General features: G+C 39.0%; 1 protein-coding gene across 6 annotated transcripts in view; it reads right to left on the bottom strand.

The window, feature by feature from the left end:
• Positions 1-19,210, bottom strand: part of NT5E (5'-nucleotidase ecto) — a 46,924-nt gene that overhangs the window by 25,156 nt on the left and 2,558 nt on the right. For all 6 annotated transcript variants that reach the window (XR_012157985.2, XM_073336586.1, XM_073336587.1 and 3 more), the window contains exons 2-4: positions 16,387-16,609; positions 6,283-6,471; positions 377-574 (exon numbers count right to left, since the gene is read on the bottom strand). Coding sequence is in view for 5 of the 6 variants with exons in the window: in XM_073336586.1 (XP_073192687.1) it covers positions 377-574; positions 6,283-6,471; positions 16,387-16,609 (610 nt within the window). In the remaining variant the exon portion in view is untranslated. The remainder of the gene's footprint in view (positions 1-376; positions 575-6,282; positions 6,472-16,386; positions 16,610-19,210) is intronic.

Here is a 19,210-nt window from a genome sequence, read left to right as displayed (position 1 = left end):
AGATGTTAGTTTACTCTTTATGCCCATTTAAGCAATATTAAGATTAAATGTTTAGAGAGTCTCCTAAAAATGCTAAATGTCATGGAAATATATCACCTGAATGTCATGAGGAAGCTATTAGTGATTTTACATAGACCCCAAAAAAACCCGAACACCTGAAATGTGATAAACTGGAAACTTGTTTGATTGCTGAGAGGAGTCAGTGAAGAAAGCAGGTTATAGCATTATAATGTACCCAGAACTTGATGCCAAAGATGACCAAATTAAGAGGAATGCTAAATTCTCCTGTAGCATTGTACTTTACTTTTAAAAAAAGCAATAAAGCTAAAAGTTTAGCTGGGTGATCTATAGGAACTCAAATCTCTGTTTCACATACCTTCAGGAATACTGCTATTTAGCAGAATAGGGTTTCCAGATGTATTAATTACTTTTCCTTGATCATCAAATGTTACATTTAAATAACCAAGATATTTTCCAAAAGCATAGGCTTGTACCACTGGCACCTGCCTCCCATCATCTGACTTCACCAGGAATGGATAGTTGCCAGCTGGCATTTCACTAGAAGGTGGGGGGCCTGAAACAAAATAACCACACAAGTATTTTATCTTCAGAAAATTATCAGCAAGGACTTTCAAATATGTTTTTCTTCCTTAAAAGAATATATGCAATATTTAATATCTATTAAGTAATAATTTGGAAATAAAATAAGGTTCTTCAGGACTTGAGTGCAAGGGTGTATTTTCTCCTTGTAGAAGTGAAAAAGTTGAGTTGATTTTAACCTCTTACTTTGCCGTAAGATCTCTAACTCACAGCAATTAACTGAGAATTAAAACTTTAAAAGAACAATGATTTTTCCATCATATATAAATTGTTGGATTTTTGCCTTCTGCTTTATTGATAAATTGGCTTCTCAGGTGACATTTTTCAGGAACCACGAAGCCCAAAAAGCATACATTTAAGCAGGTGAGTCCTCCAAACCAAATTACTACGTCATTATATTATTCCTTGATGAGATGGACTTTGTACTTTTGTATCATAAGATATTCATCCAAAAAGGAGAAGAGGCTTATCAAAGCTCCACGCACACTTCTCAGTTGAAGGCTTAGATTCTGTTTCATTAAAAAATATGTTTACAGAGGATAACGTAAGAAACAGTAACACCTCCTAATTTTTTAAACTCCTTTTAATTAAACTTTTGTCTGAAGGTTCTACCGAAAATCACCTCACTACGAAAAGCATTCCAGTCCCAGATTCCAGTTGCCACATAATTTGTGAAAACAAGGGAAGAACAACAATTGTACTTTGGGTCCCCGAGTCAGCTCTCTTCTGCCAGCTATACGTACTTCTGTGAACGTTGGGCAGGACAAATGGAGCTCCTGGAACAGTTCCCAGATGTAATTGTAATGCTGCTAGAAGACTCAAGTGCATGTTTGTAGCTAGTCTGCCAGAGTATGCATTTCCAAAAATCAAAGCAGAATCTTTGACTCTGCCAAAGTAAATTTTTTTTGTCTGAACAGATAATGCATTTGCGCGGATTTGGTGTGGACAGCTCTCAGAGGTCATTTTAGGCTATCCACTTCTTCCGTGTTTACAGAAAAAGTGAGGTCTTTCCAAATTAGAACCCACCTAGATATCCTGGAAACGCACAACATTATTTCATATCCAAGTCAGGGGGATTTCTTGCCTTCATGTGTGAACAAGACCAATGAAGTAGAGTGTGAAAGTAGTTTCTGTGTTTAAAGTTATTCATGTGTTGCTTACAAAGGTTCCTATCTCTTAATTCAGAACTCAAGGGTGTGATTCTTTCTAAACAACTAGAATAATAAAAGGAGGCAGAGGCTGATGGAGAAGAAACTGCAGGGGAAGAGAGAGGGAAATGGAACAGCAGTGTGGTGAGAAGGAACAGGACAGTTAACTTAACACACACTGTTAAGTAGGTCCCAAGTTACACAGTGATGGCTGGGTATGTGGGCCGTTTTTTCCTGTAACTCATAGAACATTTCCTTTTTTTTTTTTTTAAACATGCCTCTTCTGGCTACCTTAAATTTGGCAGAGACTTACAACTATTTTTGATTGCTTTAAAACAAGCCACTGTCACTTTTATTCATATGCTATTTTTATTAATAATAAATGTGGGTTGTGCTTATTTTCAATAGATTGAAAAGACGTGAGAGCGAGAGAGAGAATGTGTATATATAACACTAAGATGAGGGGAAATTGCCAAAAGAGTCCCTAGAACACTGGGACAGGGAAAAGAAATCAGAATCTGAAGGAACAGGGAGAGAGAGGGAAAGGGAACAAGAAGGAAGAGCGATGTCAAGTCACACTCTGTGACAATTTTGTGGAAACTTTATAGGCTGCTGACAGGAGTTCAACATTCTTGGTAAAAAAAAAAAATGCATGCCAAAGGACAACCACTTCCTTAGCCCTTGTCTACACTACAGAGATATGTCAACATAAGACAGCTTACATTGACCTTATTCAGCAAATATCTATGCTAAAATGCAGCTCTCATTAATGTAACTCACCCACTACACCAACTTAACTCCACCTCCACGAGTGATGTCGCACTTAAGTCAATGTAGTTAGGTCAACGAAGTGTCAGTGTAGACATTACATTGCTTATGTTGACTGTTGCTGTCTCTGAGAAACTGTCCCACAATGACCCACACTACCAGTTAAATTGGTACAAGCACTCCTAGTGAGGACCCACACCAGACAAAAGAAGCGCAGTGTGGACATACAAAAGCAGTTTAATTACTGTGGTGGCTGTAAGTCAATGTAACTTAAGTCGACTTAATTTAGTAGTATAGACTTGCCCTTAGAAAAAGGGTTAGTAAATAAGGGCATGTCTACACTTACCTCTGGAGCAATCAATCCAGCAGGGGTCGATTTATCGCATCTAGTGAAGACGCGATAAATCAACCACTGAGCACTCTCCCATTGACTCTGGTACTCCACCAGAGTGGGAAGTGTAGGTGAAGTTGACAGGGGAGCGGCAAAAAATTCTGGGAATTTTTTTCCCCACCTACAAATTATTAAAAGAGTAACAGCAAGTATTTTAGACTTTCCCACAACCGAGCCAATATGGCAAGACAAGCTAGAGGGATATGAAGAAAGAGTATAGTGGTCTTACAGATTAATTCAGGGGCAGTGGGGTTAGCCAGAGTGGGGAAGTGAACCAACAAGAGACAAGATCAGGTGAGTAAGCAGGGGCAGAGTGGTGAGGGGTTTTAACAGCTGAGGTCCAGAAGCTTGACTTTGAATCCCTCCACTGGTTACTGCTTTTCAGCTCAAAGAGGAGTTGATAGACTTGCTATGACATTGTATTAATAATAAAAGGACGTCATTGTATATGTAATGTATCTCCACCTCCAAATTGCTTTGCAGACATTAATTAATCCTCAAAATACCCAGGCCTTATACTAAAAGCTCCTGAGTGCCTCCTGTGCATCCTCACACCCTGTTGTCTTCAAACAGAAGTTAAAGGCAATTAGCACACTACAGAATGAGGCCCTCCTCTAAAGTGGGGGTGTGTTTGGGGCGAGGCGGGGGGGGATCACTAGCTTCCTCTCACCTGTGTTTTTCCTGTATTTTTGAAATAATCAAAATTCAAAACATTCTGACCAGCTCTATAGTTGGCTGAAAGATTAGAAAAGAACTTCAAATAAATATTTTGTCAATTTTTTCCTCTAGGATTTTTCATTGAAATTTCTTTTTTGTTTTAAATTAGAAAAAAAAAGTGACCAGCTTAGGGAGCGAAGTAGAAGTACTCAGAGTGGGCAACACAGAGTCTGTGACTTGCCCAAAGTTACACACAGACAAGTTGCCCAAAGTTACACTCAGGAAGTTCTGGCTCCTAGCATTGTGCTCAGACAACAATGAAACAGAGAAGCTTCATACAGTACTCTGAAGTGACACAGGTTCACTAAGTGGTACTGACAGCTAATCTATACTGCCCAAGTCTTTTCACACACACCAAGTAGCACTGCAGTGTATAGCCAAAACATCTATCATCCTTACCTCTGCCATCTGGCTTGCTCCTAACCCATGTAACCTGCTGATGAGGATCCTTTCTCCAGGATAGGTGCACAGAGTTTTTATATACACCATCCTTCAAAACGCAGAGATAAGTATATTACCTACAGTTTTGCACTATTTGTTTGATGGGGATCCATCGTTATCTGTAATCTACTACAGACTTTTTTATGAATAAAAATATCATTTCCTTTAAAAGTCTGAAATCGCATAGCCCTGCAAGACTAGAAATGGAAGTTTAGATTATATTGCAAAGGGTGATTTCTCCATTTCAAATGGAACTATGCACTTGTTTCTAGTCCTGAAAGGTCCTATAATGTTATGATTTTAAAACTGATGTTGTTACCTAAAAAGGTCATTTAAAATAAATTTTAGGTGGATTTTTTTTTTTAACTTTTTCTGAGGCTCTCTACATTTGGCCTCATGGTAACTTAGTCACCTATCTTAGCAAGCAGACAAATGAAGGGGGAAAAAATCCTAGTAGCATTTAAAAAAAAAAAAATTCCCTAAGGCATATACAGAATGTGACAGTGAGAGATAAAGGTTCTACTGGTACTCATTTGGGATGATCTTGCATAACTTATTTATAGAGTCACCGTTCACTAACTGTGCCCATCCCAAACTCACACTGAGAAGTCTTTGCGGCATGCCACAGCACCATGCATTTTCCTCACACGCAGTTTGCACACATGTATAATTTCTATAGAATATCTGGAACTTTGTAAATAAGAGCTACAATCTGGGCCAATGTTCAAAATGGAATTTTTTTAGGCATAGGAAGACAGTGTGTGTACTTTTCATTTTCTGTCACAGTGTGACAAACGTTCATGCTAGCACAATGCTTGGCAGTAGCTGGGTAGGCAAGAACATAAAAATTTTCTACTCTTCTGTCACTTTGGGTATATATTCAGGATCTGTCGCTACACAGATCCATGTCTCAAACACTTCTAAGTGTTTTTTTCTGAAATGTTTAAGATTTTATTTTCTTCCTCTTAAAACCCAATATCAGTGGAATTCTTTTTTAAAATAAATGTTTTCCCTCATGGACTAAATAATACCATCACTAGGCCACCAAATATTACAAACTACATATGTTTTAAAAACCTATACATACAGAAATAAGTTCTACAGGATAACAATCAACTACAGGATATTTTGAAAAATAATCAAGTAATATGACTTGTTTTATATTGATTAATTTGTTTCACTGATTCCTTTAATGCATGTATCATAGACAAGGTAAATTAAAATATTTTATTTATTTACTCCCTTATTCAGTAAACTTGTAAAACATGTTAGAATCACAGAAATGTAGGGCTAGAAGGGACCTTGAGAGGTCATCCAAACCCCCCCCCCCGGGAGTTAGGACCAAGTATACCTAGGCCAGCGGTTCTCAACCCGCGGTCCAATTAGCACACAGCTGCAGCCTAAGTATTATCTGCAGGACTAAGTATTATCTAGTACTTTGCATTTGTCCTCACTGAATTCCATCTTGTTGATTTCAGACCAATTTTCCAATTTGTCAAGGTCATTTTGAATTCTAATCCTATTCCTCCCAGCTCGGTATAATCTCAAATTTTATAAGCATACTTTCCAGTCCAGTATCCAAGTAATTACTGAAAATGTTAAAAGTACCAGACCCAGAACTGACCACTGCAGGACTCCACTAGATATATCCACACAGTTGGACAGTGAACCACTGATAATTGCTCTTTGAGTATGATCTTTCAACCAGTTATACACTCACTTTATAGTAATTTCACATAATTAGGGAAATGTAGTCTCTCTTATGAGAATGTCATGTAGGACTACTATTAAACAAGCTGCACAATAATTTAGTAGCATTACTGTTTGTGTTGGAGTGGGTCTGTGTTGCACAGGTCATCCTGAATAAGTTCAAAGAGTTAGGACACTTCTTACTCACAAAGAATGTAAAAACTGGGAATGGACTTGTGTCATAGTCTCAGTGTCATTTGTCTTGCTTATGGTAAGGACTGCAAAAGAACTACATCTCAATGTGATATGTACTACATATAGTTGATTGGTTTTAATCATACAGGGTGCCAGATCCTCAGCTGCTCTCAATCAAGGTAGTTCCACTGAAATGGCAGTTGAGGAACTGGCCACAGTGCTTAGTTACACGTAAATAACATTTTTACAAAGTCATCTCAGTTCAGTGAGAATTTTCTTTCAATTAATGATCAGTTTTGGTTAAAAGCAACATTTTACTGAGAGCTGTAATACCTGTATAAAGAAACGTGTTTGTATGTCCTCCAATTACAACATCCACTCCTCTCACTTTTTGAGCAATCATTTGATCTACAGTGAAGCCGGAGTGTCCTAGTGCAATAATTTTGTTAACTCCCAGCATGGTAAGTTTATTCACATGTGGCTGCAATGCTTCAATTTCATCTTCAAAGTATATATCCGTTCCTTTTTAAAAAAAAAAAAGAAGAGAGAAAGGAGATTAATATTTATGAGGTATCTAAAAATACTTGTGTTTTCACAAGATCAGATTATTGAAACAGCTGATGGACTATGGCCAGAGTCCCACAAACTGTTGGGAGCTCTGGCCTCTCTCATTATTTAAATGCCCATTTTCGCCATCAAACACGGGATTCTAGGGTGAAAGGTTTAAATGATCTCTGAATTTTAGTGGCCCTAGGGTCCCACATTCCTTTACAGAATGAAGCAAATGAGTCTTTTAATTAGCTTTATTGGGAGTTAGTTCAGACTTTTAATCTGGCCAGTGTTTTCAAGTATTGTATAAGCAACATGAACATTTGTGCTCAGTCTACCAACATTTATGAATTGAATTATATACACTCAACTATATATAACAAAGCTGTAATTCCATGAAAAGATGCTGGTGATACCAGCCAACAAAGTTCCAATGGTTTTTGACTGCCATTAGAACGAAGAAAGAGTTACATTCAGGTTTGTCTCATATGCATCATTTGGGTGTAAATAGAATATTCTTCTGCAATATTACTTCCTACTGATTTTTCCTTAGGCTCTTTCTTCTTCTTCCCCCACGTTAATTCTTCTCCCATAAAAATCTCCCCTCATCCTGGCTTATTTTGTTTGTCTCCTCTCTATTTCCACAGCAGTTCCCTCAGAGTCCTGCTGCACTAAATCTGCAGGCTCAGGGCCAAATCCTACTTGCCTTCCATATGCAAATTATCTAATTGAATGAGATGAATCATAGGATTTCTGACGGTCAGTGGTACATAGCAATAGCAAAGACTGAAGTGGAATTACTTCACTGAAGGGAGAACCCAAAGACAGAGATTAAAAAGGGTAATGTTTACCCAGCTCACAGTGTTGAGAAATCTTATGGTTTCTCTGAAATGTTTCTATTTTATCATTTCAGAATAATTTCATTTACAATACAAACATGTACACTCTCTCGCTCTCTCTCTACTGTATTTGCTGTATCTCGGTCACACTTTTGATTTCTACAAAAAGGATAAAAGAGCAGCTATCCCAGGTGCTAGGTTCCTTTGACAAAGTTTTAAAATACGTTCTTCTAAGTTACAGATCAACAAATTCCCCTTAAACTCTCCAGCCAAAAATGACCAACTAGAAAATAAACCACACTAATTCTACCTCCCATCCCTCACAATTTGCCTCCATTCCCAGGCATCTTGGGAGAATACAGGAGCCTTGCAGCATACCCCAGCGATCAACAGATCTGGCCTATTGCATAGCAAAGGGGAGAGTGAGAACTAGTCCAGAGTCCAATGCTAAATGTTTCAAGAAATAAAGAGTTACCGCAACAGAGGAACATTGACAAAGCAGTATTATGGGGCTACGTAAGTTTTCAAATTGCAACAGTTCTGTTGTTGCCCAAGTGTAACCCAGGATTCAAAATAAAACACACAACTCATTGCTTAGTACTTGGTCACCCACTCCTCAAAAGTTTAAATTTAGTTTAAAAAAGTTTTTTATACAACAGTTATTCATCTTTTTCTTTGTGGCTCAGCAATTCCATCATTTCTTTTTCAGTGTGTTAAACTAACAGGAAATAAGTTTTCTAATTTCTTTAAACTTTAGAAAGAAAATATAGAAAAGGCAACTAAACAGCACTATTTTTTAACAAGAAGAAAAGATAATGGGCTGGGTGCCAAAAGTATTAGGCACGTGTCCAAGGATAAAATAGTTGACAAATGTTCTCCATTGAATATTTCTACTATTCTACAGACAGGAGAAGTTATCAAGATACCGAAATAAAAAGTTATGCGCAAAAATGTGATTTACTATTTTGCAGCACAAAATGCATGCTAAGCACCTCACAGTACAAATACAGAGACATGGTCCCTATTCTACAGATCTTACAATACAACGAATAAATAAATACTGTCTTGCTTATTTACCACTACTTGGGCAACTGTTGTAGGAAAAAACCTAGTAGGGTGACTCAAATCTGGCAGGTGGATTTAGTAGTGCATAGGACATCTTTAAAAAAAGTTACCAGTTAATAGCTTCATCATTTGTGCTATGAATTATTAAAGTAGCCTTCACCCACTGTTTCCAGATATTTATTAGCAATCCTTATTGAGGGAGAGAGAGAAAGCGAGCACTATGGGAACCTCCATCCCAATGTTTCAAAAGATTTATGATTATAATATGGTGATAGTTATGAATAGACTGTGAAGGTGACTATGGAAGCAGTAGTGATGAAAGACAACTAGATTAATGGTTAACTCACCAACCCACAATTTCAGCCAGGAGTTTATCAGCACTGCAGATTGCTAAGTCATTTCTGACAAACCACAGTATGTAGAAACTGAATCACCTTTTGAAAGCTACTGAAGGCTTCATACACTAAAGTGGTGTACAAGTAAAAAAGGAGAGAGTTACAAAAATTGCAGAGCCATTGGCCATTATCTTTGAAAACTCGTGGTGAACGGGGGAGGCCCCGGATGACTGGAAAAAGGCTAATGTAGTGCCAATCTTTAAAAAAGGGAAGGAGGAGGATCCTGGGAACTACAGGCCAGTCAGCCTCACCTCAGTCCCTGGAAAAATCATGGAGCAGGTCCTCAAAGAATCAATCCTGAAGCACTTGCATGAGAGGAAAGTGATCAGGAACAGCCAGCATGGATTCACCAAGGGAAGGTCATGCCTGACTAATCTAATCGCCTTTTATGATGAGATTACTGGTTCTGTGGATGAAGGGAAAGCAGTGGATGTATTGTTTCTTGACTTTAGCAAAGCTTTTGACACGGTCTCCCACAGTATTCTTGTCAGCAAGTTAAGGAAGTATGGGCTGGATGAATGCACTATAAGGTGGGTAGAAAGCTGGCTAGATTGTCGGGCTCAACGGGTAGTGATCAATGGCTCCATGTCTAGTTGGCAGCTGGTGTCAAGTGGAGTGCCCCAGGGGTCGGTCTTGGGGCCGGTTTTGTTCAATATCTTCATAAATGATCTGGAGGATGGTGTAGATTGCACTCTCAGCAAATTTGCGGATGATACTAAACTGGGAGGAGTGGTAGATACGCTGGAGGGGAGGGATAGGATACAGAAGGACCTAGACAAATTGGAGGATTGGGCCAAAAGAAATCTGATGAGGTTCAATAAGGATAAGTGCAGGGTCCTGCACTTAGGACGGAAGAATCCAATGCACCGCTACAGACTAGGGACCGAATGGCTAGGCAGCAGTTCTGCGGAAAAGGACCTAGGGGTGACAGTGGATGAGAAGCTGGATATGAGTCAGCAGTGTGCCCTTGTTGCCAAGAAGGCCAATGGCATTTTGGGACATATAAGTAGGAGCATAGCGAGCAGATCGAGGGACGTGATCGTTCCCCTCTATTCGACATTGGTGAGGCCTCATCTGGAGTACTGTGTCCAGTTTTGGGCCCCACACTACAAGAAGGATGTGGATAAATTGGAGAGAGTCCAGCGAAGGGCAACAAAAATGATTAGGGGTCTAGAACACATGACTTATGAGGAGAGGCTGAGGGAGCTGGGATTGTTTAGTCTGCAGAAGAGAAGAATGAGGGGGGATTTGATAGCTGCTTTCAACTACCTGAAAGGGGGTTCCAAAGAGGATGGCTCTAGACTGTTCTCAATGGTAGCAGATGACAGAACGAGGAGTAATGGTCTCAAGTTGCAGTGGGGGAGGTTTAGATTGGATATTAGGAAAAACTTTTTCACTAAGAGGGTGGTGAAACACTGGAATGCGTTAACTAGGGAGGTGGTAGAATCTCCTTCCTTAGAGGTTTTTAAGGTCAGGCTTGACAAAGCCCTGGCTGGGATGCTTTAACTGGGAATTGGTCCTGCTTCGAGCAGGGGGTTGGACTAGATGACCTTCTGGGGTCCCTTCCAACCCTGATATTCTATGATTCTAATTGTGTTTGCTACAAACAGTGGCCCCTAGAAAACTCCCTATTAATGCCAACTGCTTTTGGATTCCTCAGTTATACCACAGTATGTACTTACAAAAAGAAAAGGAGTACTTGTGGCACCTTAGAGACTAACCAATTTATTTGAGCATAAGCTTTCGATGAAGTGAGCTGTAGCTCACGAAAGCTTATGTTCAAATAAATTGGTTAGTCTCTAAGGTGCCACAAGTACTCCTTTTCTTTTTGCGAATACAGACTAACACGGCAGTTACTCTGAAACCTGTCAGTATGTACTTAGTCTGTCACTGCTTTAGCTTTGCCTAAGAAAGTAATAAGCCTTCTGTCTTACTACTACTACTCCTCCTCTTTTGGCTCCTTATTGGCCCTTTCAGTACAATTATAACCATCTTTAGTTTTTGCTACAAATTTATTAAAATATGTCCTTTTACTTAGCAGCAGTTGTAATTCACCACCATCAAACTTCTGCTCTAATATTTTTCCCAGCTACAAAAAGGTAATTTGAAAGTCCTCTCAAAACTCTCAAAATAAACTCTCAAAATAGATAAATTATGACACTGTTTCTCAATAACTTATTTTAATTCCTAGCATGTCCAATTTAGCCAACTTTCTGGATTGCCTGGATGAGAAACCGGCGCTCAGAGGATACATAGGCTCTGATCCAGGAGCTTTCCCACATTGCTTCATGGATATTATACAAGCAGGGATATTGTGCAAGCAGAAATGCAAGGGGCTGAGACTGCCAACCTCCCTGGTTGGGTCAACACTCATAGGTAAACATTTAGAACATATCAGTTATATTATGTTAAGAACTCTCTTCATACCCTCAGCACTATAAGCTTCTCATTTTGCACAGGCAAAGGAAGAATAAATTTTCCTTGTTATTCCTTAGAGGAAAAGGATGGACTCAAATAACTCAGCCTCTTGTGTCCGAAGGCAGATTAAAAGTTTCTGTTGACCATAGAGAGGTCTCCTCTGTGGATGTGTTTAACCATTTGCATTGGACTTTAGACTTTTATGTCAGTTGTACATTTGAATACTTGGTTTAAATATTATCATACCTTCCCTATTCTGGGCTAATTTACACCTTCATTTTTACAGTTATTATGTTATTTCAGTAAGTAATGGACAGAAAAGTAGTAATATCTTCCTTGTATTGAAGAGTGATTTTTTAAAAAAATGCTGTGTTCAATGCATTTTAATTCCATTGTGTGTCTAGTTTAAAACCAGAGGAGAATGCAAGGTCCTTTTATTAGGCGTGAAAGTGGCTCTTTTGCACCTATAATGATGTCCTACATCTGATTAAAAGGGCGAGGTGAGAAACTCTAATGTGAAAATGGTGTTTTTATTATTCTAAAATACAATTATCTGTTCTTAAAATCAGAAGTAGTCTGTTTTTATCTCATTGCTTTACACTAATTAAATAAATCTTGATCACTGGAACAACTTCTTTGTCAGAAGAGGATGAGTCTATGCTTCATCACTTCTGCTATCAATCACTGACAGAAAATAATTGTGATTCCTTCTGTAGTCTAATTTCTGGTATATACTTGAGATGCCGAAAAACAGCGGGGAACAAATTCTTCCTTCAGATACACATATGCAATTCCCACTGACTTTAGTGGGATTTGGGCATGTGTCTGTCTACCTGAAGGCTGAATTATGTTCCTCAGAATTCAAAATTGTCAAATTTTAATAAAATCTGTAAAAAAACACATTTTCCTTAATTATACAAGATATATTCATGTCTTTAGGCTCTCGTATGTGGCCAATAAGGAGAAAAATATATAACCTTTTTTTTTAACCATTGTAAACTTAACACCCCTTTAGAGCAGTGCTTCGTGTGTTCTAAATGGATCTGTGAATGGAACACATCTTTTCATATAACTCGAACATCTAGCAGTTAAAACCAGTCAACTGGCCAGGGAGCTGAATAATACAAAAGTTCTACAGGCAACTAAAACCCTTCATCAATATTCATTAATTCATACTAAGAAACGATATATAGTTAAAATTTTAGCATTTGACCGTTTAAGAACGGCCATACTGTGTCAGATCAAAGGTCCATCTAGCCCAGCATCCTGTCTTCCGACAGTGGCCAATGCCAGGTGCCCAAGAGGGAACGGACAGAACAGCTAATCATCAAGTGATCCATGCCCTGTCGCCCATTCCCAGCGTCTGGCAAACAGAGGCTAGGGACACCCCATTCCTCTCCATCCTGGCTGTCAAGATTCCTTCCCCACTCTGAACTCTAGGGTACACATGTGGGGACCTGCATGAAAGACCCCCTAAGCTTATTCTTACCAGCTTAGGTTAAAAACTTCCCCAAGGTACAAACTTTGCCTTGTCCTTGAACCGTATGCTGCCATCACCAAGCGTTTTAAACAGAGAACAGGTAAAGAGCCACTTGGAGACGTCTTCCCCCAAAATATCCCCCCAAGCCCTACACCCCCTTTCCTGGGGAAAGCTTGATAAGAAGCCTCACCAATTTGTACAGGTGAACACAGACCCAAACCCTTGGATCTTAAGAACAATGAAAAATCAATCAGGGTCTTAAAAGAAGAATTTTAATTAAAGAAAAGGTAAAAGAATCACCCCTGTAAAATCAGGATGGTAAATACCTTGTAGGGTAATCAGATTCAAAACACAGAGAATCCCTCTAGGCAAAACCTTAAGTTACAAAAAGACACAGCTTATTTTATCAGCCATTAAACAAAAGAAAATCTAACGCATGTTCTAGCTAGATTACTTACTAACTTTACAGGAGTTGTAATGCTGCATTCCTGATCTGTTCCCGGCAAAAGCATCACACAGACAGACAAACCCTTTGTCCCCCCCTCCATATTTGAAAGTATCTCGTTCCCTCATTGGTCATTTTGGGTCAGGTGCCAGCGAGGTTACCTTAGCTTCTTTACCCTTTACAGGTGAAAGGCTTTTGCCTCTGGCCAGGAGGGATTTTATAGCACTGTATACAGAAAGGTGGTTACCCTTCCCTTTATATTTATGACATTGGCTAATAAGCCATTGATGGACCTGTCCTCCATTAATTTATCGAGTTCTTTTTTGAACCCTGTTATGGTCTTGGCCTTCACAATATCCTCTGGCAAGGAGTTCCACAGGTTGACTGTGCACTGTGTGAAGAAATACTTCCTTTTGTTTGTTTTAAACCTGCTGCCTATTAATTTCATTTGGTGGCCCCTAGTTCTTGTGTTATGAGAAGGAGTAAATAACTCTTCCTTATTTACTTTCTCCACACCAGTCATAATTTTAGAGATCTCTATCATATCCCTGCTTAGTTGTCTTTTTTCCAAACTGAAAAGTCCCAGTCTTATTAATCTTTCCTCAAACGGCAGCCGTTCCATACCCCTAATAATTTTTTTTTGACCTTTTCTGAATCTTTTCCAAGTCCAATACATCTTTTTTGAGATGGGGCGACCACATCTGCATGCAATATTCAAGATGTGGGCATACCATGGATTTATGATATGATCGAGGCAATATGATATTTTCTGTCTTATTATCTATCCCTTTCTTAATGATTCCCAAAATTCTGTTCAATTTTTTGACTGCCTCTGCATATTGAGTGGATGTTTTCAGAGAACTATCCACAATAACTCCAAGATCACTTTCTTGAGTGGGAACAGCTAATTTAGACCCCATCGTTTTATATGTATAGTAGGGCTTATGTTTTCCAATGTGCATTACTTTGCATTTATCAACACTGAATTTCATCAGCCATTTTGTTGCCCAGTCACTTAGTTTTGAGAGATCCTTTTGTAGTTCTTCACGGTCTGCATGGGAATTAACTATCTTGAGTAGTTTTGTATCATCTGCAAACTTTGCCACCTCACTGTTTACCCCTTTTTCCAGCTCATTTATGAATACGTTAAATAGGACTGGGCCCAGTACAGATCCCTGGGGGGACACCACTATTTACTTCTCTCCATTCTGAAATGGAGACCATTTATTGACCATTTATTCCTAATCTTTTAACCAGTTACCAATCCATGACAGAACCTTCCCTCGTATCCCTTAACAGCCTTTGGTAAGGGACCTCGTCAAAGGCTTTCTGAAAATCTAAATACACTATATCCACTGGATCTCCTTTGTCCACATGCTTGTTGACCCTCTCAAAGAATTCCAGTAGATTGGTGAAGCATGATTTCCCGTTACAAAAACCATGTTGACTATTCCCCAACAAATTATGTTCATCTATGTGTCTGACAATTTTGTTCTTTCCATAGTTTCAACCAGTTTTCCCACTACTGAAGTCAGGCTTACCGGACTGTAATTGCCGGGGTCACCTCTGGAGCCCTTTTAAAAAATTGGCGTCACATTAGCTATCCTCCAGTCATTTGGTACAGAAGTTGATTTAAATGATAGTTACAGACTAGTTAGTAGTCCTTCAATTTCACATTTGAGTTCCTTCAGAACTCTTGGGTGAATACCATCTGGTCCTGGTGACTTATTACTGCTTAATTTATCAATTAGTTCCAAAACCTCCTCTAATGACACTTCAATCTGGGACAGTTTCTCAGATTTGTCACCTAAAAAGAACGGCTCAGGCTTGGAAATCTCCCGCACATGCTCAGCTGTGAAGACCAATGCAAAGAATTAATTTAGTTTCCTCGCAATGGCCTTATCATCCTTGAGTGCTCCTTTAACATCTCAATCGTCCACTGGTCCCACTGGTTGTTTCGCAGGCTTCCTGCTTCTGATTTACTTTAAAAAATTGGTATTACTTTTTGAGTCTTTGGCTAGCTGTTCTTCAAATTCTTTTTTGGCCTTCCTAATTATATTATTACACTTCATTTGCCAGTGTTTATGCTCCCTATTTTCCCCAGCAGGATTTAACTTCCACTTTTTAAAGGGTGCCTTTTTGCCTCTCACTGCCTCTTTTACTTTGCTGTTTAGCCACTGTGGCTCTTTTATTGGTTCTCTTACTAGGTTTTTCAATTTGGGGAATACATTGAAGTTGAGCCTCTACTATGGTGTCTTTAAAAAGTTTCCATGCAGCTTGAAGGGATTTTACTTTTGGTGCTCTATCTTTCAATTTCTGTTTAATTAACCTCCTCATTTTTGTGTAGTTCTCCTTTCTGAAACTAAATGCTACAGTGTTGGGCTGCTGTGGTGTTTTCCCCACTACGGGGATGTTAAATTTAATGATATTATGGTCACTATTGCCAAGCTGTTCAGCTATATTCAAATCTTGGACCTGACCCTGTACTCCACTTAGGACTAAATCAACAATTGCCTTGCCTCTTGTGGGTTCCAGAACTAGCTGCTCCAAGAAGCAGTCATTTAAGGTGTCAAGAAACTTAATCTCTGCATCCCGTCCTGAGGTGACATGTACCCAGTCAATGTGGGGATAGTTGAAATCCCCCATTATTATTATTTTTTTTATTTTAAAAGCCTCTCTAATCTCCCTGAACATTTTACAGTCACTATCACCATCCTGGTCAGGTGGTCGGTAATATATCCCTACTGCTATATTCTTATTATTCAAGCATGGAATTACTATCCATAGAGATTCTATGGTATAGTTTGGTTCATTTCAGATTTTTACTTCATTTGATTCTAAGCTCTCTTTCACATATAGTGTCACTCCCTCACCAGCATGACCTGTTCTATTTTGTACCCTGGTATTACTGTGTCCCATTGATTATCCTCATTCCACCAAGTTTTTGTGATGCCTATATCAATATCCTCATTTAATATAAGGCACTGTAGTTCACCCATTTTATTATTTAGACTTCTATCATTGGTATATAAGCACTTTAAAAACTTGTCACTTTTTAGCTGTCTCCCATTACATGATGTAATTGCATGAGACATTTTTCATTTGACTGTTTCTCATCAGATCCTACCTGTATTTTATCATCTTCCATCCTCTCCTCCTTCTTAGGACATAGAGAATTTCCATTAATAGATCCTCCCCCATTTAAATGTATATGGTTTGTTCCTGCTATACTAAAGAAAAGCATACCTGGATTTGAAAGGAAAGATGTTTCCTTAGTGGTATAGCCAACAACTCCGATTTTTTCTGAACCAACCTGTAGTATTTTATAAGGCTGAAAATATCCAGTGATCCTGGATGCTACTGATTTGCTTGCCTGAATGTTTGCACTCAGAATTGAAAAATTAACATTTTTAAGTAGTGGATCCAATAATCCATCCAGACCATTATCAAACTCATGGTTCCCCAAAGCCTACGAAAAACAAAAAGGAAAATTATTAGACACTACCCCCAAATAATAACTATAAGTGCTCTCTCAGAAATTACATACTGGGCATTTCTGATAGTACAAAGTTTTATTCTAGAAAAGCACATTCCTACCATTTTCCAAACAATATTCTATTGTTTTGCACTAACACAATCATATTATATTCATTTTTAATACTTTTTCTTCTGCCTCCGAATCTCCCTTACACCTATTCCAGCTCTGATGCTAGCTTCTGGTACCAAGGAGATGCACCAACCCTGCAGCTATTCAGTGCTGTGTGTGGAGGTATGAACGTCAAATTTAAAACTAGTATAAAACATGACACAAGAGTGTGCGCTGATGAATATTATTGGACTAGAAGGTGAGCAACCTGGTTTTGTTAACTGCTAATCTTGTTCATATGTAAGAAATTAGCAGTTAAAACAACCAGGCTGACATTTTCAGTAAACAAACTACTATGGTTGTTTACCATACTGACAGCCACATTTTGGTAAACTTTCATTTTATTCTAACATATTATAACCCCAATAATAGCTAACATGAAAACACACTATTGTATTTGTGGCAGATACGGAAATTTCCTGCAATATCCTTGGCAAACCTTATCCAAAGAAACTTAATTCAGTAGGATTTAACTTAAGTGTTTTAGGAGTTCATTGTATTATTATTAAATATCATTGCATTATTAAAAATGCAAACGTGTTATTGTAAGATTGTATGCAGCAACTCTGGTGCAGTGGGGGAAGGGGAAAAACATGCCTAATATCTCTCCAGGAAGTGTTATGAGCTTCAAAGAACAAATGTCCCAGACAAAAATGAACTTTTAAAGTTAATTGAGTTTCCCAGGAAATATCTAATGGGAGGTATATGCAAATGTCCCTTCCCCTGTTATGCAAGAACTCAGCCTTTTGAAGCTTCACCCTGAGGAGGGGACTTTTGTCTGCTGGTCACCTGTTACATGAGTACAAGATCAGAGGCCCATAAAGAAGTGACTCACTGATTCATGGCAGTTCTTGCTCTGAATGTAAGATGAAGACAGAAACCCCCCCGGTGGGGTTTAAAGACTGATCACCTGCCAGACCCCTTCTTGGAGCTGGGGTGATTTCTGGGAAGCTTATTAACGTGTGTTAGGCTTGGTTATTGTTTTAATATGTTTTCTCTGCAATGCTTTCAGCATAAGAATAAACGTGCTTGCTTAGAAAGGGCTGTGTGATAACTTACAGAGGAGGCCAGTTATGCCTCTGAGGAGAAAGCAAAGCAGGGCTGTTGAGGCAGTTTGACTTTCTGGGGCACTCACAGTGTAGGCAGGGAACTATGCAGCCAGGAAAAGCCCCCCGTCAGGACAGGAGGCAGAGAGACATAGGTCTCTGTCCAAGAGAGGTGACGGCTGGGAATCGACAGCCTAAGAGTAGGTGCCCTTGCAGGATTATCGAGGGGGAATCCGGATGCAGTTGCCCTAAACTGTGACAGTAGCCAGCAGCATATTTGTATGTTATCACTTATTTATATTATATCACCTATTCTTACAAGAATTAAATGATATCCCTAAACTCTTGCCATCTGTGAAAAAGAAAACTGCACCAAAACCAAGCTGAAATAATGTCATTGACTTCAATGAGGCCATGATTTCACCCTCAGTGTTAACCTGGGAAGTGGGTACCAATGATCAACGAATACCGTATGTATATCCTCTACTGAGTTGAAGAGTCCTTCTGTATCCTGAAGAAAGCTGTGCCAGGATACTACAAATTTAGGGCAAGCTTTTGTTGCTGAGACAGAGCAGTCTTATGCAGAAAGGAACTAAAATCACTTCACATTCTCATTGCATCATCCTGCTTTTCAAAAAGAAATAAGGAACATATCTATATTGGCGAGTACCAGGATAGGTGTAAATAAATAAATATCAGATTTTTTTTATTTAAAATCAGATTTTTAAAATACAAATTAAATACATTTTTCTTTTTTTAAAAAAACCCATTTAAAGGGGAAATTCTGACCGTCACATTCCAGGGCAACTGCACCCGCATTCCCCCTCCATGGTCCATCAAGGGCACTCACTCTAGGCTCCCGGCTCCTCATCCATTACTTCTCTTGGGCAGAAACCTCTCTCTCTCTCTCTCCCCCTCCTGACCAGAGATTTTCCAGGCTGCACAATTGCCTGCCTAAACTGTAATATTCTCAGCAAGACAAACTGCCTAAACAGGTCTGCACCTGCACTTGGTTGTCTTTTTGAAGGCTACGCACAGCTTTAATTGACAGCAGTTACAACACCACTCTAAGCAAGCACATTTATTCTTAAGGTGAAAGCATTACAGCGAAAACATAAAAACCTCACACATGCTAAAAAGCTTACCAGCAATTACCCTGGCCCAACTCCAAACTTGGGTTCTCATAGGAGTCAGTCCTTTAAAACCCACAACTGGGTTTTTCTGCATGGTTACAAGTTCATAGTTATGTCAGATTCAGAAACAGAACAAACATGAATAGGTCAGCCTTCCCTTGATACAGCTTGGGCCTTTGATCTTACCAGGTGATCACCAGACAAAGGCCTCTGCTCAGGGCGCAGCTTCCAGAGGCTGGGTTTTT

This window comes from Lepidochelys kempii, chromosome 3 (genome assembly GCF_965140285.1).
Source record: "Lepidochelys kempii isolate rLepKem1 chromosome 3, rLepKem1.hap1, whole genome shotgun sequence".
In the NCBI taxonomy this organism is placed as follows: domain Eukaryota; kingdom Metazoa; phylum Chordata; order Testudines; family Cheloniidae; genus Lepidochelys; species Lepidochelys kempii.
This window is presented reverse-complemented; position numbering and strand designations above follow the sequence as displayed.